At 45.6% G+C, this 25509-nt stretch overlaps 2 protein-coding genes across 3 annotated transcripts in view; both read right to left on the bottom strand.

Annotated features, from left to right (window-relative positions):
• Positions 1-325: 325 nt before the first annotated feature.
• Positions 326-19036, bottom strand: ppardb (peroxisome proliferator-activated receptor delta b). 2 transcript variants are annotated; one of them, XM_048240774.1, is made up of 8 exons: positions 18493-19036; positions 13647-14225; positions 12784-12935; positions 11919-12057; positions 10709-11004; positions 9202-9405; positions 2817-3060; positions 326-2117 (listed from the first exon to the last, which is right to left on the bottom strand). In XM_048240774.1, the coding sequence occupies exons 2-8, from the start codon at positions 14110-14112 to the stop codon at positions 1870-1872; spliced, it is 1749 nt and encodes a 582-aa protein (XP_048096731.1). In that variant the 5' UTR covers positions 14113-14225; positions 18493-19036; the 3' UTR covers positions 326-1869. The 2 variants fall into 2 exon arrangements, with proteins under 2 accessions (XP_048096731.1, XP_048096732.1); XM_048240775.1 differs by having other exon boundaries at positions 10802-11004; positions 18493-19034.
• A 2961-nt stretch (positions 19037-21997) lies between these two features.
• LOC125293861 (PDZ domain-containing protein 4) overlaps positions 21998-25509 on the bottom strand; it is a 34929-nt gene continuing 31417 nt past the window's right edge. Inside the window, 2 exon segments of the mRNA XM_048242046.1 lie at positions 21998-23058; positions 23115-24676. Coding sequence (XP_048098003.1) covers positions 22491-23058; positions 23115-24676 — 2130 coding nt within the window. The 3' untranslated portion in view covers positions 21998-22490.

The raw sequence follows: 25509 nt of genomic DNA, 5'->3' as shown, positions 1-25509 counted from the left end.
TCAATGTCTCGTCAGTGAGACAAGATAAGAGAACCCAAACATGGTAATAGTGGTCCTAACAAACTAAATATATGAGTACTACTAAACATGAAACTTGCTCCACTAATCATATTGGTAACCCTTTTAATTAACAGACTGGCAAGGGCAGTCTGATATTGCACATACAGAGAGGACAATTAAAAAAATATATAAAAATTCTACTTGTTTTTGAAACCAAAGTTCAAAAAGACCAAGGGCTGATAGCATTGACTTTGTGCTGATGTGATAAGTGAGAGGACCAAACACTACTTGAGTGAAAACCACACAAATCAAAACGTGTCCATCATAGATTTTCTTTTTTTAATGAGAAAATGTAAAAAGTGTAAGTCAGTTGTAATGTAACTCTGCATAGATCACCGAGATAAAACACGTTTGTGTGTTTTACATATTGTGCAGCATGACTAAGAGAGCTGAATCCAATTGCTTTCCTGTCAGTTGTGCCCCATCCACGACTCCAGCCGCATACCACCTCCTGGATTTACTTGATCCACAGTAGATGCTCCTCCACCTCTTCCTTCTCATCATCATACTCCAAGTCCCATTCCTTCCCTTCAGTTTCCTGCTTGTAAACATGCTCAGGACTAAAACACGTTTTAAATATATGTCCATACAACAGTTAGGTCCAGCCACACAATCGGATTGGTTGAAATGCACCTAGTTTTGACGTTTGTACCATTTCACTGTCAAGTTAACATAACTTTGTTGGGTAGCAAAAAGCCACTGGTGGTATAACAATTTTCAGAATTGTATTATTTACCCTGCTCTTTTGTTGGGGGGAAAAGCCAAGGTTAAGATCAAACAACATTGAAATAATATCCCAGATAGCAAGAGGCTGGCGGACCACTGTCGGTCCATTGGGGGCATAGCTGGCGATTCACTGGCATTTTGCTCATCGGTTCTCTGGCGGTCCGCTGGCGGGTTGCAGACAAATTGCCCAATATTTTGCCATTATTGGTCTAAAATCTTTTTCACTTGTTCAGTTATACTCCATATATCATTTCTTAATATTCATGGCAAGTTACATTTAAAGAGATGGTGGTCCAACGGCGGACCAGAAGTAGCACGCCACCGACGGCATACCACCAGCGGTCCGCTATCTGACAATCTGATTTTGCTATCTGGGATTTTGGACTTCTTTTTATAACTGGTTTTTCGCAACTGTTACACTAGTAAAAAAGCAAATAAGCGAGTGTGGGGTGTGCGTTATTGTGAATAACATCAGCACGATGATCTGTGGTGATATTAAACCAGCTATGTTACTTTAACAGAAACACACCTTTCACATCTTTCTGTCGTCTATCATTAAAAAGTTTGTGTGCTTTTACGGTATTAAAACTCTGAGAAAGTTAAAGAAAGTGATAGGAGAAAACCTTGAAGGACTACAGGCAGTCCTAGCACTGTGTCACTCCACTCCCTGATCTTTAGTATAGATTAACCACGTTCACCTAGTAGCCAACTCAACTAGTTTCTTTAAGCTTATATGATTAACATTTTAAAAACATTATCAACATAAAAAAAATATATATGATGAACATTCCCTCCTCTCTCTCTCTCTCACACACACACACACACACACACACAACCAAACAAAAAAACACTTATGTATCTTCAAGCTGATAAACAGGAGGGATGTAAGGACTGTAACCGTGAGACCTGCTTCAGGTAGAAATTTCCATTTGCAAGAACAAAATTGTGACATTGTCTGTAAAACTCAATATATGATCTAAAAAAAAATTAAAAAAATCCCCAATTCTTAGTACTGAACTCCCATGTCTGAGGGTCAGATGGTCCCTCAGTACCTGTCCCTGTCAGTCCACATGGAGCTCAGTTTCAGTACATGTCCTTGTAGATCTCCTGCAGGAGCGGGTGGAGCGACGTTTCCGACTCCGTCTTTTTGATCATCTGCACAAGCTGGGCGTTCTCTGTGACTAGCTGCCGCAGGTCGGCCATCTTCTGCAACAGCTTGGGGAAGAGGTGGAGGGAGTCCGGGTGGTGCAGCTGCAGGTGCTGGTTCAAGGCCTGCAGGATGCCATCTTGGATCTGCTCCACCTGTTTCACGTTTATCAAGCCTGGACGGTCTACAAAATAGAATGTGAGGGTAGAGAAACATTTATATTTTTTCATTTAGCAGATTAGTTGGAGTACCATCCCCCCTAAAAAAAAATGGTGGATCTGTATGATTTGTGTGATCTCATTTTCAGGTAGGAAAATCCAGAATTCTGGATTAATCCTGAAAATCACATCTGTTTTTTTTTATTATGTATTTTTAATAGAAAAACAAACTCTTTCTTAATTTACAATGCTGAAGATGGCTAAAAGTCAAATCACATCTGTCTGTTGACTAGCCTCAAATACACTAAGACAGTGTTTACACTTGAGTGTGTTTTTCTGTCAACAAACAACTGCTCCATTTGACTTGTGACTTCTGTTGCACTACCTACAGATGAAAGACCCGCACTGGCAATGATATTTATATTGACAACAGTAAAAACTATAGGCTTAAGTATCGCTATGGTTAACTAGAACAATGTCATGAAAAAACACATACTAAAACGACGAAGAACGATATCGTTTGGCATAAGAGGATTTGGTTTCAGAGCGATTTTGAGAGCGAAATAGAAAAAGAATCCATCAAATGTTGCAAATCACAAAAAGAACATGAGTGATATCATTTCGAGACTTTCCTTATCGTTGATAAGTGTGCATGCCGTGATAGTTACAGTTGTCTTTCTAGTCATCTTAAGAAAGGAGGGAAATAAAGGTCCCATTGTGCCCACCTCCACACAGAATAATGGCTGCCACAAACAGAGCGAGGTCACTGTCGTCTAGCTCTAGGGCATTGAACTTGACGGCAAACTCGAACTTGGGCTCCATGATCTCGCTAAAGGGTTTGCGGAGGCTGCGAAGGAACTCCCGCGTCACAAAACCCTTCCCGTTGGCCACCAGCAGGCCGTCTTTGTTCATGAGCGATGGCAGCATGGCGAAAATGGCTTCGTGAACACCATATTTCAGAAGAGTCACCTACACACACACAAACAGACAAACAGTTAATGAAATGAATGTGCAACTCTTGTCGTAGCTAAGTGAAAAACAGACCATTTCACACAGGTAAAGGTTTGGCTTATTTACAGGTGCTTTCAGCACCTGGATTTCAATCACATGCACGTTCAGGTCGAGTGTTTATATCAACAAAGTCACTCGTGACATGGGGTGACGCATGACTGGTACTTAAGGTGTGCTCACCCCGGAAGTGACCTCTTGAAATCTTCTCGTGTGGAAGCAGGTTGTTTAGAGTGTTGGCATATTTTCGTGGACGAACGCTGGAATCTTTTCAAACCGTACAGTTGGAGCTGCGATTTTCTCGCCCTCTTATAAGACTGCGATTTGTCTACGTGACTTTCTATTATGATCGGTAAGTACACTTTTCTTTATTAATACCGTTACGAGTGAGCTCGCTCTACTGCGGCAACTAGGCCTATGTGGAATCGTTTGGGTGTTTTTTCGCCTTCTAGCGATTCAGGGTGCCTTAAATACATTTTTGTTTAATGAAATGCTTTCGCGGTCTCGCGGGCTTCTTGAGTTAATGACGGATCTTGTGTTTTCCGCAACATCTTCCTAAGTGAGTTAGAATTCAAGCGAATTCCGCTTTTGTATTGGAAGTGCTAATTTCACGTTTATGAGATTGTTTGTTCGCGTTTTCAAACGCTCTCTTCTGTTTCTTATTTATAAACTAGGGTGGCGAGGTGAGCGTGTTAAGCTCCTTATTTGCGCATATTTGTTTAGCCTACTGCATTTGATAGCCTCCCTGATTTGTTGTTGTTGGTAGTATAGGCCAACCGTTTATTTGTGAATTAAGCTATTGTTTGAGGCATGTTTATGATTCGTGTCGACAGCCGGACCCCTCTGGAACTGGAGGATGGCCACGATAAGTGTCCAAGCTGTCTGGGCATGGAACACTTAAGGCAGGGTTTGACAGACCAGGCTTGCATGAATTGCAGTTGCCTGAGCGTAGCTGCAAGGACTGCTAGGCTAGCCCAACTAGAATGGGGGTTAAACTCCCAACCACCCCCTGCAAGGAGCCGCATGGGATCCCCAAAAAAGCAGAGCAGACACACGGGAGGCCTCTGCTAAGAGGAGGCTTAAACTCCCTACGCCAGATCCTTTAAACCAGAAGGTAGAAGACATGGCTTCGGAGTTCACTCCGATTAAAGCGATGCTCCTTAATCTACAAGGGGAGCACAGCCTGCTGGCGATCACGCAGCAGCCGCTTCAAGGTCTTCATCAGAGCAGCCCCCTGTGCTGTCCCCAGCTGGGGGTGCCCGAGAGGAGGATGGGCTCTCCGAGGCTCTGATAGAGAGCACATCGACGGTTGATGAGTGGGCGGATGATCTGGGAGATGTAGAGTCTTATGGCTCGTACACCCAGGATGCTTCTGGACACAGCTCACAGAAGGGCTCAGTTGCTAGCCACACATCAGCGATCAAACCCGCTGTGAAGATAGCGCTGGCACGCCTGGGCTTAGATGCAGCACCAGCGCAGGTAGGCCCCTTCTACTGCATCTTTTAGCGTGCCTCCTTCAGCTCCTTTCATTGAGGAGTTACAGAGATGCTGGGCTGACCCCAGACGTTTCTCCCATCTCCCCAGCGACTGCAGAACCCTGGCTAGTATGCAGGATGCAGCCAGTCATGGGCTGGACCGCATGCCGTTTATAGAGCCGGCACTTGCCGCCCTTATCCTTTCACCTGATGAGGCATTAAGGCCAGATGCACGTTGTCCCCGGCCACAGTGTCGCCTGACTGACGAGCTTATTGGGAAGAGCTATGACTCAGCGGCGCGGGTTGCGCGCATAGGCAACTCAATGTCGCACCTTATACTGTCCCTGTCACAGACCCTCCAGTCCTCTGGAGCAGACCAGTCGGCAGAAGTGCCGAGTGAGGCCTCACTGAAAGCATTTGGGTACATGACAAGGGAACTGGGGAGACTAATGTCGTCCCTGACCCTGACACGGCGACAGATATGGCTGGCTCAGTCACCATTGTCTGAGCCCTGCAGGAAAGCCCTTCGTTGTCTCACGGTGGTTCCTGGACAACTCTTTGGGCCTGCCGCACAGCAAACGCTCGAACGCAGCCTACAGGTAACGCAAACCAGGCAGCAGTTTGCTAGCCTGCGCCGTGCATCCGTTCGGGGACAGAGGCCCACTACGGCGGGTGATACTCTTCAGCCAATAAGGCGGACCTTTGCACAGGGGTCAACAAGGCCAGAGCGGTTTCGCCGGCCTGCTGACAACCAACCCTCTCACAGGGAACGGCGCACGCCTGAATATTGCCCCTTTCGGAATAGGAGGGGGCGAGGAGGTAGACAGTGACGTCTACAGGCCGGCGGTCGGACGTTTCACCAGAGAACAGCTCAATTACTGGGAAGTGAATACAGCAGACCCCTGGGGTAGTGTCAACCCTGTCAAAAGGGTACACCATCCAGTTCAAGCACCGACCGCCGAGGTTTCAAGGGGTCAAAATGACTGATGAAGGACCAGGGCAAGGCTCTGGCCCTACGCCAGGAGGTTCGGGCCCTCCAGCAACTAGGGTCACCATCACAAGACAGTGGGTTCTATACACATATTTTTTAATTCCAAAGAAGGGGGGGTGGACTTCGCCCCATACTGGATCTAAGGCCGTTGAACAGCCATCTAAAGGTTTTCAAATTCCATATGCTTCACACAGCAGAGGTATTACAAAGCGTCAAGCAAGACGTCTGGTTTACAACCATAGACCTGAAAGATGCATATTTTCATATTCCAATTGCACTTCACCACAGGCAATTCCTCCGCTTCGCTTTCGAGGGGAGGTCTTACCAGTTCCGGGTCCTGCCATTCGGAATCTCTCTGGCCCCCCGGACCTTCACAAGATTTGCTGCAGCAGCCCTGGCTCCGCTTCAAGGCAGAGGTATGCGCATCCTTCCTTACCTAAATGATTGCCCTTGTCTGGGAACAGAGAAGCCAGAGGCATTAAGGGACTCAGCCCTGCTAGTCGCTCATGTCACCAGGCTAGGGCTAACTGTGAATTTCGGGAAGAGCTCCCTAATCCCCAGCCAGCAGACGGTGTTCATTGGAATCGAAACTGGACTCGCAGACAATGAGGGCAACCCCATCTCAGAGGAGGGTAGGTGAGATTCTCCTCTGCATAGTGTGATTCAGGAGAGGCCGAGCTCTGACGCTCAGGTCCTTCCAGGCGCTGTTGGGCATGCTTACAGCAGCTTCTTCCGTAGTCCCCCTGGGCCTTCTTTTCTTTGAGGCCTCTCCAAATATGGATGAACAGGCTAGGGTTTCATCCAAAGCACCACAGGCACAGACTGGTGACTGTTACCGCCAGTTGCCTAAAAGGGTTACAGCCATGGAAGAAGCATTCGTTCCTGACTGCCGGGGTTCGTTTAGGGATCATACCTTCTCGCAGAGAAGTGGTAGAGACCGACGCATCCCTGGCCGGATGGGGGGCTGTTTGGCAGTGCAGAACTGCCCAAGGCACATGGGACCCTTGACAGAGGGAACAAAACATAAATTTGTTGGAGCTACAGGCAGTCGCTCTTGCTCTCGAGCATTTCCTGCCAGTCTTAGCAGGGAGACATGTCCTTATAAGGACAGACAACATGTCAGTGGTTTACCATATCAACCACCAGGGGAGCACAAGGTTTCTAGCATCCCTGAGGCTGATTCAGCAGCTACTCTCATGGGCCTACCCTCGGCTATTGAGCCTGAGGGCAATGCACATCCCAGGCACACGGAATGTCACAGTGGACTTCTTGTCCAGGCAACACCCCGATCCAGGGGAATGGAGGCTGAACCTAGAAGTGGTGCACGCCATCTGGCACCAATATGGCAGAGCGGAGGTGGATCTTTTCGCCTCTCAAGCCACAACACACTGCCCCCTCTGGTTCTCACTCAGGGAGTCAACAAGCCCCTTGGGCCAGGATGCGCTGCCGCATGGGTGGCCCCAGCAGCTCCTATATGCATTCCCCCCACTCCCGCTCATACTACCCACTCTAGAGAGGATTCTCTGGGAGGGCCACCAAGTGCTGCTTGTAGCCCCCAGGTGGCCAGGGAGAGTCTGGTTCCCGGTGCTATGCAGCCTACTGGACGGACAGCCTTGGCGTCTCCCTGTGCGCATTGACCTCCTCTCTCAGCTGGGTGGCCGGATCTGGCATCCGAACCCAGCACGATTGCAACTTTGGGTGTGGCCTCTGAAGGGCCTGAACCACTGCTAGGGGCATGTGACCCTGCAGTGGTACAGACTATCCACAACTCACGGGCACCTTCCACTAATGCGCTTTACGCTAATAGGTGGAAGCTTTTTATACAATGGTGCCAAGAACATGGACAGGAGCTATCCTCAGTTTTCTACAATCGCGGTTTGATGACGGACTGGCGGCATCCACTATCAAGGTGTATGTAGCTGCAATATCAGCTAGGCATAACAAGGTAGAGGGAGTTACAGTGGGATCCCATAGTCTGGTGACCCGTTTTCTCAAGGGTGCTCAGCGACTGAGGCTGATACCTCAAGGATGATACCTTCCTGGGACTTGCCGCTGGTGCTGAATGCACGGTGTCGGCACCCTTTTGAACCTCTGGGGAGGTCAGGATTAAAATGGTTGTCTTTGAAGACTGCTTTTCTCCTAGCCATGTCATTGGCGAAGAGAGTGGGAGAGCTACACGCGCTGTCTGTCAGCCGGGAGTGCCTACAATGGACTTCCGATGGCACAGGGGTGACCCTGTGGCCGAACCCGGCATTTTTACCTAAAACCTTCTCTGCAACGTATGCTAACCAGCCGCTCAGTCTGGGAGCATTCGAGCCCCCAGCCCAGGGGGAGGAACCGGGGCAAGGTGACATTCTTCTATGCCCAGTCCGAGTATTGAAAGCCTATATGGAACAGACCGCTGCCCTCCAGCAGTCAGATTCATTATTCATCTGCCACACTGGACATGCGCGGGGCCTGGCTTTGTCCAAGCAACGGCTATCCAAGTGGATCGTGGAGGCCATCAGCTATGCCTACTCTGATAGTGGCTTACCGGTTCCACCTCGCGTTCGTGGTCACTCAACTCTGAGTGTAGCTGGGTCATGGTCAGTACTACGCGGAGTCCCACTTTCCGACATATGCATGGCGGCCTCATGGGCATCGACTTGCACATTTGCAAGGTTTTATAGGGTCAATAGCCACAGCCACCCTCTCAAGCCATTAAAAGGGTATGTAGATCTTCCTCGTGACCCTGTTGGAATTTGTCATCCAGGTGCTGAAAGCACCGCCTCTGGCGGTCAGTAGAAATGAAATAGAACAATTGTTACGTATGTAACCGCGGTTCTATGAATTTCGGATGACCGCCAGAGCTTGGCAGTCACTCGGAAGGCGAACGAGAAGATTGCCGAGGTCACTTCCGGGGTGAGCGCACCTTAAGTCAGCATTAAAACGGCTGAATTAAAGTTAAAGTAAACTCTGCTAAGGTCTTATCACAACATAGTACATTGAGGAGACTAAACTAAGTTAAGTTACAGTATGCAATCAAGCAGTATCTCAAAGCTAACGTTAGAATACTGTTTGGGTGTCAAGTTTAGAATGCTTACTTGCAGCTGCTTATTCGTTACTCATGCAGGGCTCATTTTATTGACTCTGAATGTTTGCAAAATCCCGATGTAAATGGAAAAGTGTTTTCCAAGACATTTGAACTAACTATGTTATGAATTGCATCCACACATCAGCAGCCTTTTAACTGTGTTAATGTTAATTGCAAGGATTCCCACACGAACGTCTTAATATGACAGGCACTCAATTAGACATACACTACTGAACTTTATTGAATGCTACCTCTGACTAAGAATGCATTACTTTGCACTTGTATAGTCTTTTATTTTGGAATCTTAAGAGCAATAACCATATATTGCAATGTTAAAGAATTCATGTTTTTTTTCATTCAGATGTGTAAATAAACATGTATAAGTTGCTATTAGTGAATTAATGGGGAGATAATTGATAATTGAATCGAAATCGAATCGGACTGAAAAAATGAATCGTTAGATTAATCGATGCATCAGAAAAATAATCGCTAGATTAATCGTTTAAAAAATAATCGTTTATCCCAGCCCTAGACCAAGTCCAAGCGAAGTAGCATGCCGTTACCTGGTCGTTGAGGAAGAGGTCCACGAAGCCTGGGATGTTTTTGGCAAACTCTGTGAGCTCCCTGACTGTCTCAACGGTGGTGCACTGACAGCGGTAGAACACGTGGACGCCGATTTCCTTGTTGGGCGGGGCACCATTGAGCTGGTTCCACACCAGGCCGTTCTCAGCCTGCCACAACGTGTCCATGTCGTGGATCACAAACGGCTGTCAAGGAGAAAAGACAGGACAGGGCAGCAGAATGAGTCTGACATCGAGTACTGACACACAAACACACACACACTTTAACCATCTATTTATGTCCACATGGAAGAAAATGGTGCAGGGACACAAATATTAAGGATGCAGTAGAATACATACAAACTTATGGACACAAACACACATTTATCAAAGAGCAGAGAGGGCTGTTTCTACATTAACATTACACAGACTCCAGCATAATGACAATAAGTGACCTCTTTTATATTACTTGGCATGATATTACTTGGCCAAAGGAACTCCAGGGGCCTATTGCACAAAACTAGGATAAGGGATTAAGCCGGGATATCTTGGTTATCCTGGCTCAATTTATCTGTGATCCAGTTGCACAAAAGCAGGATAGGGGGCAGCAGGATATGTAATGGTATAAGTTACCATGGCGATTTATTCTGTGGAGCTGTGTGAAGTTCCAGGATCTATTTAATCTCATCCCTTATCTCAGTCAGCAGTCACCACAAACGGAAACCAATAGTTATTCCACTGCCCACTACACATTGTTATCACATATACCTAGACCCACTGTCATTATTTAAACATTTGTGATCATTAATTAACTTTTATATACTCGTCATTTCCGACCTGTCATGCGACGTCACGGGGGTGCCTAACAATTTCGCGTGTGGTGGTTGCGGCACTAGTTGCAATATTCTCCTAAACAGAGGTGTTGCTGTTTGTTGCTGTTGTGAAAAGGCTATCGCTACCTACTTCACACCGTAGACACCGTAGAAGAAGCAATGAAGCCGCTCTAGTTGCCATGGTGAATCTGTGATTGGTGACAGGGTCTATTTGAGGGAGCCATGAGCGCGCACTTATCCAGGATAGGTTTCACCTGGCTTGATGAATCCGTGTCTGCTCATCCTGGCTTGCTCGTTGTGCAACCAATTATGCCTGTACGCTCTTGTTTTGGTTTCATTGAGCACAGCTCAGTAACTTATCCCGGATGTCTTAATTCTGCTTTTGTGCAATAGGCCCCAGGTTCACTGCACTGGAGTTTGTTGCTGTTTGCTGGGGCAGTGTGAACTGGCCTTAAGTGATGGGATAAGAAAGCTTCTAGACTAGAGATTTTCAACACGGGTGCACTAAATTATGTAATCCCAATTATTTTCTTTAAAAAAAAGACATATTCAATAAAAATATGAATCTGTTAATAATTTGTTTTTTAATGGTATTTTTTAATACCATTACAAAGTACACATTGTTGGCCTGGCAACCCAATTTCTTACAATATACAGGCTAACAGATCTTTATAGACCTCTATTAGCCAACGGGTCCTTGGCCTGAAAAATGCTGAAGACCTCTGTTCTAGACCATGGTTGATCTGTTCTCCGGAGGGGTTCTCGAGTACCGAGGTGCAGCTGGTCTTGCCAGTGAGGATACTGCGGGCCTTCTTCTTCGTCATGTTGAGGTTCTTCAGGTAGGCAGTGTTGACGTGCTTGGCCAGGGTTTTGAGGTCAGAGCCGCCGGGACTCTGGACGCTCTGCTCTCCCGCCAGCAGCCCAGCCACCAGCTTCTTCTTCTCCGCCTCTGGCATCCGCCCGTACCGGATCGCTGTGGGCAGGATCAGGGTAAGGGCAGTCAAAACATAATGCCAACCACATACAATAATTACTCATCCACTAATTTAGCCACCATTAACTTCAGATATATAGCCTGCCATCTTTTATGTCTGTATCATGGACAAAGGTCACATTTTACTCATATGTTTATCCTGCTACGTGTATACATTGATCTGCCTGCTTCGGATTCTCTCCTCCCTGGCTTTCTGTTCTAAATTATGTAGGTGATGTCATGCCATACCACATAATGCCACTAGAGGGCAGAGTGAGAATAACTGAAAACTGAAAAGCACATTCCCATGGTGTGCAGGGAGCGTTTAGACCTGAGGATGGAGAACTGAGGACCAAAACAAACTAAATGCAATAATGTAATGCAGCAGCCATGATCAACTCCTTTCAGGAAGTATTGACAATGGCACAAGGCATGAACATTAAGACATTAATGGGTGGTTATTGGTTAAGTTCCTTGTAATTGTGGCAAGACTGCAGAAAAGGTGTAAACACAAAACTCACAGGCTGTGTAGTTTTTGTTGTGAAGTAGTTTTGTTTTGTTTCGTACTGTAACTGTGTCTGCTGTAAACTAACTCACATGCGTCTGCCAGTAGCTATGGAGAGAGGTTTCTGTTGAGGTTCTGGAAGTTCCTACTGACTGAATGGCCCCAGTATTCCCACTGCAGGGTTCCCACTCCCACAAGTCAAATGTCAAATTTCCTGACTTTTCTCTAACTTTCACAGACTAACTTTACAAAGCGGAATTTCTGAGATCTTTAAAGTACAGAAAGGCGGTTTGCCTTTGTATGGACGAAGAAACAGCTGCAGTATTATAGGAAGCATGTGAAGAAAAATACTGCATTAAAAATATATTGACATTCCAGAAATTCTATGACCCGTGGGAACACAGCTCACCATCATGGGACATGCCGAGTGCTAGGCACTTCTGAAAGCGGCAGTACTGGCACTTGTTTCGGCTCTTCTTCTGAATCTTGCAGGTGCGGTCGCAGCGATCATACTGCAGCTTCATACGAATAGTGCGCCGGAAGAAACCCTGGAAAAGGAGAAGAACAGAGACTTTCACAATCAGCTTAACATCCACCAAGTGTAGTACAACCCAAACCATTCCCATGACCTATTAAAGTTATTTTACAATTTGTTTTATTTCTCTCATTTATTAAAACGATGGATGTAGAAACAGCACAAATTGCATGGATCTGAAAAAAAATACACTCTGGGTGCATTTCACCATAAGACCCCAGATAAGAGCTGCCTGTGAATGAGCAGGTGGCTGCACTATAAAGTTTTTCTTTCTGTAAGGTGCAATACCTGCGTCAGATTCAGTCATGCGAGTATCATTCTTCTTGAAACGTTAATTTATTTAATGTTACTGTATATGGAGCTACACTCAAGGATTTTTATTTGTCACATAGAAATACAATTGTAAAACATGTAATGAAACATTTGTCTCAACTTCTTCCTGTGCAGTGGGGATTGCCAATAATTTATAGTGGGGGAGGGTGCAAAGTGTGTAGGTGAAGTATGTAAAGTTTATATAGTGTATTTTATTTAGGATCCGGGATAAGATAGCAACTCTTCCTCAGTATTTCTGCCATGTGGAAACAGAAGCGTCTACCAGACCTCAGCGGTCTGAACAGTCCATTGTGTGCGGTATTTCATATCTAATGCTGTGGCCAGTACCAGCACCTCAAAAGATCCTTCTGCGTGTTTGCTCACATTGTTCGTTTCAGTCATGAGAGAGAGAGAGAGAGAGACCCACCTTGCAGCCCTCGCAGGCGTGCACACCATAGTGGAATCCGGAGGCCTTGTCCCCGCAGATCCGACACTCCACACTGACTCCCATCCCAGATGGGTCATCCCGACCCAGTCGGAGCTGCTCCGTCAAGGACAGGGACGGCGTCTGAGACATGTCTGCACACACACGGTTACCACGGAAAATAAAATATATAAATAAACTGCATGACAGTATTTTATGCAAATACAAAACAATTGTGCATTCATGTTTATAATTGTGCATTCCACAATCATGTATAAATCACAATTTATTTGAAAATACTTCATTGTGATACAAAAATATAACATTCCAAGTAGTTCCCTGTGTCAATCGATTTCGAAGTTCACTAGTCACAAATTCACAATCATTACAAATTTCTTAATTATCCAAAGCGCAACATTAACATCAAATTCAGTGAGCAGAAACCATGAACGCAGACAAGACACTGACGCTAAATCAGGAAAACACAAGGGTAGTCACTAATACACATACAATACACACTAAGGGTGAACAACACATATTGTACATCAAACAAGTATCAGTACAGGAGGAAATTAGACAAGATTTACGACTACCAGAAACACAACATCCTAGTGTTACATTGCAACCAGGGAAACACTAATTAACTGGATTACACAACAATTACGCATTACACTATTCACGCTCATACTGAGTCATGGGGACATTCACAACAGTAAACACTTAAAACTAAAGCTGCCAGGCAGCTACAGTGCTACACTCGCAGGGCATGTTTACACTACCACACGCACTTAAGACTCATGATATTGACGTTTAAAGTTACTCATAAGGTGAATGACCTTTAAATTCTACACTGATGTCCATCTCACCTGTAAAGTTAGGGGTGGTGCTGGCAGGTACAGGGCTGGCATGGGCACTGCTGCTGTTGCTGTTATTGTTATTCTCCTCCTGCTTGCCCTCGTCTCCCCTGTGCCCATTCTGCAAGCTGGCATCCCAGGCACCTCTGCTGCCACTGCCGCTGCCCACGGGCGACACCTCCGTGCCCTCACTGCCCTCCATCTCGCTGCCTTCCTCCTCCGAGCCCAGGTCCTGCAGATCTGATGCCCCCCCGCAGTCCGAGGAGAGCGACTCTTCTCCTCCTCCTCCTCCAGGTCCCACCCAGCCGGTCTCCCTCAGGCCATGAGGAGATGACGCCGCCACAGTGGCGGTGTGGACGCGGAGCTCTGCCGGTGGGGACGTCCGGGGTGGAGGTGCCCCTAGCGCGTGCAGCTCCACTCCCCCCATGGTCAGCAGCGCCGGCTGGGTCTTCTGGACACTCCGCTGCGCCTCCTCCATTGGCCTCCCTATGATGGGTCTCGCGGCTAGAGCTCAAAGCTCCTGGTTGTCGTCTTCTTTATCATCATCATCATCGTCTTCATCATCAATAACCAGTAATGGGCATCGCTTTTCTGTGGAGGGAAGACAAAAGAAACCAGTCACCTTCCAGCCAACATCAACGTCTTGGAAACTATGGAGCATATGACAGAGGTTCAGATCAGCACAAATGGGTCGGATCACAGAAACCAATCTAGACTAACACACCTGGCACTAGGCCGACCTCTCACATGAGTCCCAGTGAGTCTGGTGTGACCTTCGCAGTCGGAGATAAGTGTAAGCTTACTGTTCTTTAACAGCATGTCTTTGAAATGAATATCAGAGATTCACCACCACCTGGAGTGACATATTTACCAAGGAAACAAGGAATGTATGCTTGGATATACTCCAATATTCTATGGAACAAAGAGCAATGAAAGGGCTTCCCTTTCTCTGAAAATTCCATTGTTTTTGTTTTTAACTCAATCTTACAGCGCTCAATAGCTGGGTTTCCAACCAACTTTTGAATGTAGTTTTGACCATGCAAACAAGAAATCCTGACTTGAAACATCATAAATTCTCTTATAATCTTATGTGAATAATATTTTACTTTATTTATGTTAATTTATCATTTATTTTACCAGGTGAGTCCCATTGAGATCTTAAATCTCTTTTTCAAGGGAGCCCTGGTATACATGATGTGCTGAAAGGGTGCTGTTTGATTTGCACATACATGTAATATGACTACGTTGATGGAAATGAGTTTATCTGCATCAAATTTGTTTTTAGAAATACACAAAGACAATTTACAGATTTCACAGACAACATTATGTTTTGGTCCCACAGCTTTTTTAGGAGAATCAAGAATCATGTCCATTTTATAATTTGCATACCATAGCGGATTTTCTTAAGCCAAAAATATAGAAAAACACCTCTAAAATATGCAAATAGGCCAAATGGATAGCCAGCTAATGGCAAAATCTCCACCATGTTGAAAGCCTTTCTCAAGGCCGAGGGGCTCCGCAAGGAATTGTTACGATAAACGATCAGTAGCCCGCATTTGTTCTGAGAGGTAATTACAGTTCATGCTTTTCTACATTCTATATTGTTTGGTTTCATATAATCTTACCCAACAAATCAGATGTATTCCAAACTGAATCGCCTCACAAACATCAGATGATGCTTTAAAAGAGTAGAGCCAAAACGATGAGCTACGTCGTCCACATCTCTCCCTATCGCATCAAACTCTCACCAGCCACCTGCCCATGTACACTCAAAGCGTTCGCTAACTCCCTCCCCCTCCCTCACCTGGTGCGTCAGCCTTTACCTTCCCAGCCTCTGTGCACAGCAGCTGCTTAGGCTGTGCTGACGTTAGCTTTAACAGCTGAGAGGAGGGAACCAGGAAAAATTCAGCCTGTGTTTCCTGTTTGCAAGGCCATTGGCACCCTTTCCCCTGGAGAGCAGATAAAGCATACACACACATATGCTCACTACACACACACACACAGACACACACACATATGCTCACTACACACACACACGTCAGAAACTCACTATAGGTGAAAGTGCTTGCTTCTTTAAGTGGCTGAACGTGAAAACCCTTTCAGTAACCTATGTCATGGGAAGCCAGGGTGCCTTTGCCGCGTAGAGGAATGACCTGCTACACACATTTTACGACTAAGATAAGGCTCCGATAAAAAAGTGCTGGATTGTTTGCTTTAGAGACAATAAAACTGGCTGTTCAGACAGCTCCTGGCTTTTACACTTTGACTCAGAAGCCATGCAGACTTGGCTCCATTCATTGGCAGATATGGGGCAAAGAGGATCCATGAATGAAGTGAAACGTTTCACTGGGCCAGTGTAGGGTGGACAAAAAAAGTTGTAGTTAGCGCTATATTGTAGGCCTATTCAATGAAGGAAAAAAAACAAGAAAAAATCAGGTGCAAAGTGAGAAACTGCAACAAGCACTCTTTTGAGACTAAACACGTCTGCGTTAAAAGGGACACACAAGACCTGTTCTCCTCCGAGCCTCATATTTTCTTTTGCGTGGGCGAAACCCCTGAGGACTTCCACTCTATTCAGCTTGCTTATTCAAAGTAGAAAAGACCAGAGAGAAAGGGTGAACATGTCCTGACAACAAGCCTCAGTAATGCAGTATTTAAATGCAGCCTTTAATTGCAGCCTACGTAACAGTCAGTGATTTCGGCCAAAACTGAATAAAACTAGCCGGAATTGTCAAGTATTGCAAAGCTTGTGCATTTTAATGCTTCAGTGTAGGATAGCTGTTATTTTGTGACAAACCTAGCACACAGCAGCTCAAAGTTTGTGTCTTATTTATTCACCTCAAGCAGAACTGAGATTCACAACACCAGCCTATATCAACTCGCACGGCATGGCTATAGCTGGGCAGAGATGAAATCAAACTCTAGGCTGTGGATAAGCCAAAGATTTAAGACCACCAAATCTGTCAATGTGCATTAGGAGGAAATGCAGGTGGGGTGGGGGTGGGGATGGGCACTGGACTGAGAGACAGGTCTGGCAAACGAGGTCATGTCCTTGACTTCCCTGGGGTGGGCCACATCAATAACAGATGTGGCGGACCGTCGAGGTTCATGTCAGACAGTGGGGGCTGAAAGAAAAGACTCACTAATCCTACCGAGAGGCTTAGAAGATAGGCTAGCAACTCAAAAGACTACAAACGCACAAAGCCAGACGAGGAGAGTCAGTCAATGAGTCTATGACAACAACAGAACTCCTCCACAGCATTAGGACCTCTTACATATACCCCCTTAAAATTTACTGAGGATTTCCACAGCTCCAGAGGTGCCAATCTAAAAATCTCTACTTTGTAGCGTACTTAATCAGATTTCATTGAACTAATATTAAAAACAACAGGCTCAGTATAACCAGGCCATTTTCACAATCAGACCACACAAACAAACCATCCCCTCTAAGAGGACTTGGAGTTGATAGAATCAGCGTGAAGACAGTTTTCACCCTTTCACCCGTGTGGCTGGAAGTTTCAGTTTCGGCTGTTGAGACACGTTGAGGTGGTAACCCGTTGTGCTGGTTTTGTGAACGTGACGTGTGGTTAGCCTAACTCTCCCCTTGCATGCTAAAGGCCACTGAGAAACTACATGACTCATGCATAGTAGGCTTGGGGGTGGAGGGTCATTACCCTGGTACTGTCCTGACTTAAATAACAAAAGCCATTCGGTATATGGAATAGCCTAGGGCCTGTCTATTGAAAACTTGCAAAAACTATGAGCAATTACATTCTTTTAACACCAAAGCTGAAAGTAGAATATTTTTAAGGGAAAATGATTCCAGTCAAATTCATTTTCCAATTCAAAGACTACTAAGTCTACAAAATTGAAATCTTACAGGCATACCACTGACCATGTCATGTTGCATTTAAGGATGTAGGCAATGTTTTCACTTTGTAGTTTAACAGTGAAAATTAAACAATCAAATAAACAGCTGTTTGTTTGTTTCATTTTATATTATATAAAAACTGACAATTGCTGTTGTTGACACCTGTGGCATGATACTGCTACTGTTTTCCTTACAGAACAAACAATATTTAGAACACTAGCCTATACCAAAAGAACCAAAAACATAAAGTTAAACATTGTATCATTCAGGTAGGTAACGTTAATGTTACTATTAGAACAGAGGTAAAAAATAAATAAATAAAAAAAAGACCAATGCTAACACCTGATTGAGCACTCCAGAAAAGTTACTGGACTAGGCAGCTAACTAGCCATGCAGACACAGTCCCCTAGCTGAGCTGGTGGCCACCTTATTTTCCATCTGGGGAGGGTACACAGGTTGCTAACATTGTTTGCAGGTTGTAAATTAACCAAGTATCCATCACACTGTTACATAACTACCCATCAATTCGTTCATAACAAAGCAATTGAGCATGTTACACCAGAGAAACATTAATACTACGTTATTTGGCATATTAGCCAACCGCAATCACAGCTAACTTTGCTAAACACAAACCATATTGAGTAACACACCCCCACATTATGCTCTAGACCTAGTGAATTAGCATACTGTATATGTGGTAACTTCGTAACAAATGTAAACATTGTTGCAAATGTAGACTACAAGCTTAGCATAGGCAAACCGTACAACAATCATTCAATTACTGCTATCGATGATCCATAACTAACTTTAAGGTACTTGCTTGTTCGTGGTGTGGCTAAAGATTGGTTAGAGCAAATCTAAACGAAATGTGGAGTTAAAATAGCTAGCAAACTAGCGGAGATGCTTACATTTGCCCGTGCCATTTGCTCATATTCTGGTATGCTAAACTCAGAAACGGTTAGTACAGCAGCGAAATCCTGGTCTTACCTGATGTAATGTTCTCCTTGCTTCGAGTCAAAAGATAGAAACCTAAGATAACGACTGGTGTGAGTGAATAGTAAAATCAGTTCCGTTATGGGAGTTAACTCTATGCTGTTCCTGTAATGAACCTGAAACAGCTGATGGCATTGCATAATCTCACGCCAGCCAGCTCCCAATCGGACTCACTTTGTCCGGAACAACCCTCATCACAATAAGATAATAACGCTATATCCTAAGCTTGCTAAGCTATGCAGCTAGCTCGCTAACTCGACCTACCTAGCTTGTTAGCACGTTCTGGTAGCCTGTGTCTCTCCTGGTAAACACACCTCTCTTGTTGTAGTTAATCCCACTGTGTTTATTCTTATCTTTATTGACGACCAAAATCCTTCACTAAATTGTAACAAAATGTTTTCGTTTTTCAGGGTTACCAAGAAGGGAGGGCAAGCCACTCACAAACTTTCACACTGTAACGTCCTAATCTAGGCTAGCGCGGCTGTTCGATGCTCCACTGACTTTGATTGTCTTGTCTGACAGCCTCTAGCGTAGCTCAGTTGGCCAAACGTCAAGCGTGGCGTGATCACTGAACAAAATCAGAACCCTGGACAGTACCGCCAGAGGGGGCTATTGAAGTCAACGGCGATCCAGTGTATTGTTGCCAGCCAAATGTAGTCATTCAACTGACTATAGCCTAGGCTACTTTAAACGTACAGAGTGAGGATTTTGTAAATTGCATGCTAAAACTAACGTCAAATACCTTACCGTTTATTGTCTTTATTGAAAAAAAACTTATGTGTACCCCTATTCTGCTGTGGACAGGCCTAATGATATGCTGCATTGGATGAGTTTGCACAGACAAGAGAACTCATATTGGTTAATCATACCTTCGAAGCAGTCCCAAAGGTTTTGGTAAAAGTTTTATTTTAGAACATTTTTTGTTTGAACAAAACAATAGCTTTATCTACAAGAAGCCTACCACTGAACCACAAATACACAGTAAAAGCATCACAATCATAAAAACTGACTACTGCCTAATATAAGACACAACAAATTCACACCTGACTCCATCCACACAGACCTACCACCCATCTTTATATTTATTCAATTGTGGATACCTACAGCTTTGAATAAAAACTGGTTGAGAATGCTATTAACAACATGCAGTTTCTTCTAATCAAAGAGCCGACTGTCAATTTTCCCAAAATAAAAATGTGGCTGTGTAGTATTCATAATAAGATTGTGATGTACAATCATTTGCTTATAACTTCTGTCCTTGCATTTCACCACATCAAGTATAGTTTTGCCACTTTTGTCCAGTTTAAGTACCTAGCCTTTGTGGTAATTTTGCACCAATGTTCTATATGAAAATACAAACACCTCGTGTCTTTGCACAGGGATGTGTACAGAATCATTAAACTGGTTTAAAATTGGTCCTTAGTTTGTGTACTCAACTTCCCTTTAACAAATTATCACTTCCCCAAATATTACATCTTCAAAAATGTTGTTCTGTGCTTGGCTTTGTTTTCGGAAAAAGCCCAATATCATCTTTATTCCTTTTGAAATTATGCATTTATGGTTATGGTTATGGGATTTGGCAGACGCTTTTGTCCAAAGCGACATCCAAACCATTTATGCATTTATGGCTAGAATTGTTTTAAGGAGTGCAACACAATGTTGGAGTCCATGACAGAATTACAATGGAAGGGTTAATGACCTTTGCCCTATGTTTTAGAGTGCATACATTAGCAGACCACAGAAGACAAAGATGAGCCATAAACCATCTCATCCCATCTCTTAAAATCCAAATGATTTGGCTTGCCCATTACTTTCCCACACACAACAGTCCTGACAGTGTACCATTCAGTGTCTGGAGTCTCAAGGAAGCAATCAAAGTCATTACTAAACTGTGTATGGCGTGTATTATTTGCCAAACTTACTTCTCAAGCCATCGTTTGATTGATTATCAGCACTAGGTTGTGCCCCTATTCTTTTGTGCTCTTTTGGTTGTCTGCCTCTTTGTGCCACTGCAGTTCAACTATGTACAGGGTTTAGACACAAGAAATACACATAAACACAAAAACCCCACAGAGAGTACACAGAGAGAAGCTGTACATAGCTCAGGTAGAGAGACAGAATCACAGAAAACCCATAAGGCATCTGTTATAGGGTTATTTTTGGTCTTGCTTCAGCCCACTGTGCGGGCGGTGTGTTTCTGTGTATGGAATTGTATGGCACGTTTCTACAGCGGAATATGGAGTATAGACTTTGCTTGGACTATCAACACTTCTGTTAGGCCTCATGCTTATTATGGCACCATACACTTTCATAAAAAGAGTTGGGTAACACTTTATTTTAATGTGTCGCTGTTACAGTGTACCTACCTAATTAAGGTACAGTGGTACAACCTGTGTAACAACATGTACTATCAGGTGCATTATGTATTTGTGGGTACCTACATAGTGTTGTTACATTGTAATACTGAGTGCTTTTACAAAACTTTGCCAATTGGCCTACATTTTTATCAGAGGCAAAGAGCTGACCTGAGGCCTGCTGGATGGGGTAAATCTAGTCATTATAGATTTGATGTACAAACCATTTTTAGCTCCAGTCAAGGCCTCATTGTCTTCAGTGTACATGTAACAGCTGTGCTGCTACAACCTTGTTACTCTTTGATACAGTGGAATAAACCTATTAAGTGTACCAGTTAATTACTTACATGTACATATGACATGTATGTTGTGTCTTCAATGTCTTGGAACAGGTCTACTAATTCACATGTACTGTGTGGTGTAACAGCAGACACGTTTCAACACATCAATTACAGGATGCATGACATCATTGACAGGATGTATATAATATGTACATGTAAGTACTTAACTGGTACACTTTATTTTAATGGGTTTATTCCACTGTATCAAAAGAGTAATAAATGTGTACCAACACAGTTGATACATGTGCTACAGTATGTAGGGTAATGGCAGACATGTTCCAAGACACCAATGACACAACATGCATGTAATATGTAATTGTAAGTACTTAACTGGTACACTTCATTTTAATGGGTTTATGCCACTGTATCAAAGATCAATAAGTGTGTACCAACACAGTTGATATATGTACTGTGTAGTGAATTAGTAGACCTGTTCCAAGACATTGAAGACATAACATACATGTCATGTGTACATGTAAGCAATTAACTGGTACACTTAATAGGTTTATTCCACTGTATCAAAGAGTAACAAGGTTGTAGCAGCACAGCTGTTACATGTACACTGAAGACAATGAGGCCTTGACTGGAGCTAAGAATGGTTTGTATATCAAATCTATAATGACCAGATTTACCCCATCCAGCAGGTCTCAGGTCAGCTCTTTGCCTCTGATGAAAATTTAGGCAAATTTTGTAAAAGCACTCAGTATTACAATGTAACAACTATATGTAGGTACCCACAAATACATAATGCAAGTACAATGATAGTACCTGATAGTACATTTTGTTACACAGGTTGTACCACTGTACCTAATTAGGTAGGTACACTGTAACAGCGACACATTAAGTGTTACCAAGAGTTGGCATTTATGGTAAAAATGTCATACAAAGTTATAGGAGTACCTCCAAACAGACATTCTTGTGATTAAAAAAAATGGTTAGAAAATTACAGGCATCAAATTATTCTCAATTTACATTCATTTATCATCGTCTGACTGGAAAGAGAAGTGCAGCATCCCTTCCACGGGGCTAAGCCCATGCTATGTTACTATGTTCTAAATGTACGTATGAATTCTGTATGAATGTTATGTATATTTTATGATTAACCTCATTGCTTAATATCCTCAACAGAATGTATAGCAGCATGTGGTTTACTGAATTTTGATCATTCTTTTTCATTAAATTTTCCTTTTTATTGTATTTGTCCTCTATAACTTTTCTTCACTTTTTGATTCCCTGCCTTTAAGTCACTTTCAAATGTTTTTTTTTGTTTTCACTCTCCTATCTCCTGTTCTCCGATTCAAACCGTGGTGACAGAGAGAAGTGGGTTGTACACTTTCTGCCCGTCAGCGGAGCGGCTGCCATGTGCCAGCAGCTCCTGGATGGTGATCCAGTTGTCCAGGATTTTACGGTTCCGTCTCTTCATGCTCTTCCTCTGACTGAGCTCCAGGATGGAGGCATGGCCAGGGGAGTCCTGTGCTCCGGCCCCGCCCGTCTCTCGGTCTCTGCCTTCGCGCTCGCGCAGGAAGTCCAAGCGGCTTTGCATCATGAACTCGCGGCGGCGGCGGTACTCGCGTGCCCTCAGCAGCTGCTGCTTGCGCTCCTCCTTGCTCCAGTAGCGGCCCATCTTCATCTCGCTCACGGCGTCGTCGTCCGTCGTCATGCCACTGCGCTCTTCGCTGATCTTCATGGCGCGCGCCTTCAGGAGCCGGTCCCGCACCGGGCGTTTGGCGACATAGCGCGACCCATCGCTACGGATCTTCACCTTCCACTCCATGCGCGGGGAAGCTGGAGGCAGCGGAGGAGGTAACGGTAGAGGCAAGGTCATTGCATTACCAGAGTTAGCGGGGTTTGTGAAATTAGCATGGCTAGCGGAGTTAGTGTTAGCCGCATTGGGAGCTAAGGGCTCCATTTCCCCTGTAACGGATTCAAGGCTGTGCCAGAGGCCTCTTCATCAGCCTCCTGCAGCCCCAGTCCCTCGCTGGTGGAGGTGGAGCGCAGATGCATACAGCTCTGGTAGCGCTGAGGAGGCCGAGACCCACAGCGGCGTCTAGACAAGTAGGGGCTGTTCTCCGCACTGCGGCCTCCAGTCACAGGCGTCCCGTTAGCCCCGAGGGGCCTCCTGGCCTCGTCCGACCCCCTCCTCTGGCTCGACCCGGCTCGATCTGGCTCAACTCTATTTCGTGACAGTGATTGGAACCGTGGGGTCGCCGGGCTGGAGTTCCGACTGTCGCCCCGTTCTTCGTCTCTCCTGCGGGTGCTGGGAGAGCAGGTGTGGTTGAGGTTCTGGCCGCGTGCTGCCTCGTGCTGCTCCGACCGGGTACGGTACCTGCTGGGCGTGCGAGCAGGCCGGAAGGTGGCTGAGGCGCTGGAGTCCCCGTCACCTCCAGCGCCGTGTCCAGAAGCCGAGGGCGAGGGGAAGCGTTCGCTGGCCAGTGGCGTGCTCCTGCAGCTCTCCCCGCCTGTGTTGTATGCACTGGTGCTGTCCTTGTCCGACCGCTCTCTCTCGGGCAGCTCGTTAATGTCTGACAGCTCGTGCCTCAAAGGCTCTCCGCTCGGCTGCGCTGACTCAGCTTTCACCGCGTCAGCACCCGCCACTTCCTCCTCTTCCTCCTCCTCTTCCTCTTTGGGTGGCCACGCTTTGAGGCAGCGCTCCCGGAGCTGTTGCATCTTCTGCGCACGCAGGACGTTACGCCACTTGAACTCCAGGTGGCGCAGTTCCTCCTCCAGCAGGGCCAGCTCGTGCCGCATCAAGCTCTCGTTGCGGTTCATGTCCAGTGTCGAGCCGCCGTCACCCACAAACCCGCCCTCGCCATCTTTAGCCCCCGACCCCTCTCCGCCCAGCAGTAGCAAGGCGTTCCCGTTCTTCTCATAGTAGCAGCGGATCTCGAGGAGCTCCCGGTAGCGCATGCACTCCTCCTCAGACAAACCAGGCAGCAGGACGGAGGCCAGAGCGTCCATGTGCGTGGAGGCGTGACCTCCGTGACCTCCCAGCCCTCCCGCCCCTCCTGCTCCCACCACCTCCGGCCCGAGCAGGGAGTCGTTGCTGAAGTGCAGCTCTCGGGCGGAGGTGAGCAGTGGTGGAGGAGGGGTGGCGTGGAACTTGCGCAGGCTCCCGGGGGTGTTGGTGGCGTTGGTGGTGCAGGCGCTGGTGGCGTCGTCGGCCAGGAGGTCGTGCTCCGACGACTCCTCGTTGCGCGTGCTGTCGTCCGTCCGTCCCACACCGCTGTCCAGCTCCTGGCTGTTGCTTAGCACCGTGTGCCACAGCGATGCTGGGGGTGGAGGAGGTGTGTCACGCGCAGAGCTACGGGAGCCTGGAGGTCTGAATCCCCCAGCGCCACGACCCTTCCCCACATCTCCCAGGAAGCAGCCTCTCCGCTGGGCACCTCCGCAGGGAGGGCTGGGAAGGTGGACCGCATTGTCCAAAACCTCCAGGCCCATCTGAATCTCCAGCTCCAGCTCATCCACATCCAGCTGGTTTTCGTTCTGAACAGCAACAGAAAGGGGAGAATAGATCTGGTCAATGGATTCTGCTCAGTTGTCTGTCATTTGTTAAAGTGCAGTGTTGCTCCAGGCAATTGAAAAATCAATAGACAGAAATAAATACAACACAAAAGCTTAAAGGTCAGAGAATATATTCTAAATGCTAATTTTAAACACTGAAGAATCACAGGATCGTTCCCTGTAGGGATCAGACAGAATCTAGATGTTGTTTGTATATTGACCGCCAGAGGGCAGTACTACATCAAACACCAATCTACTGTACATTCTTCGTCCGAAGTCTACCCACCCATTTATTGTGAGGGGTGGTGTAACAGTGGGTGCCCCTGCAACACCATCTGTGTCAGGGACAAAAGAGCCTGAGGCCTCAGACAGAATCAAACAGTCCGGCTAACACAGAGGCCTAATGACAAAGAGACCTAGTTGTCCACAAGCAGGAACAACATGCAGTCCCACACAAACCATAAATAATCTATACATTTATAGTTTATTACGAATACTTTTAAAGCACACGCTATACATGACAGCATATAAACTAGCACTTTTGGCATCCGTACCATTCTTCACTATTATGGTGATGACCCTATGCTCACTTCATATTTTAGTGAAGGATTTGTAGAATTGATCTTCCACCTAAAGCTGATGTTCTTTATAGGATTGCATTTAGACTAGGATTAAAGGAATTTTCCATTTCTTCTTACATGTCTTTCTCTCAAAAACAATTCATTTCCAACATGAATCATGAATTGTACATTTGCCTTTTAACTCTGAATATTATTCTGTCTGTAGACTTAGTCAGTAAATCTTTTTGGATCCAT

This window comes from Alosa alosa, chromosome 4 (assembly GCF_017589495.1).
Source record: "Alosa alosa isolate M-15738 ecotype Scorff River chromosome 4, AALO_Geno_1.1, whole genome shotgun sequence".
In the NCBI taxonomy this organism is placed as follows: Eukaryota; Metazoa; Chordata; class Actinopteri; order Clupeiformes; family Clupeidae; genus Alosa; species Alosa alosa.
Note: the sequence above shows the minus strand (reverse complement) of the source record. Positions and strands in the feature narration are given on the sequence as shown.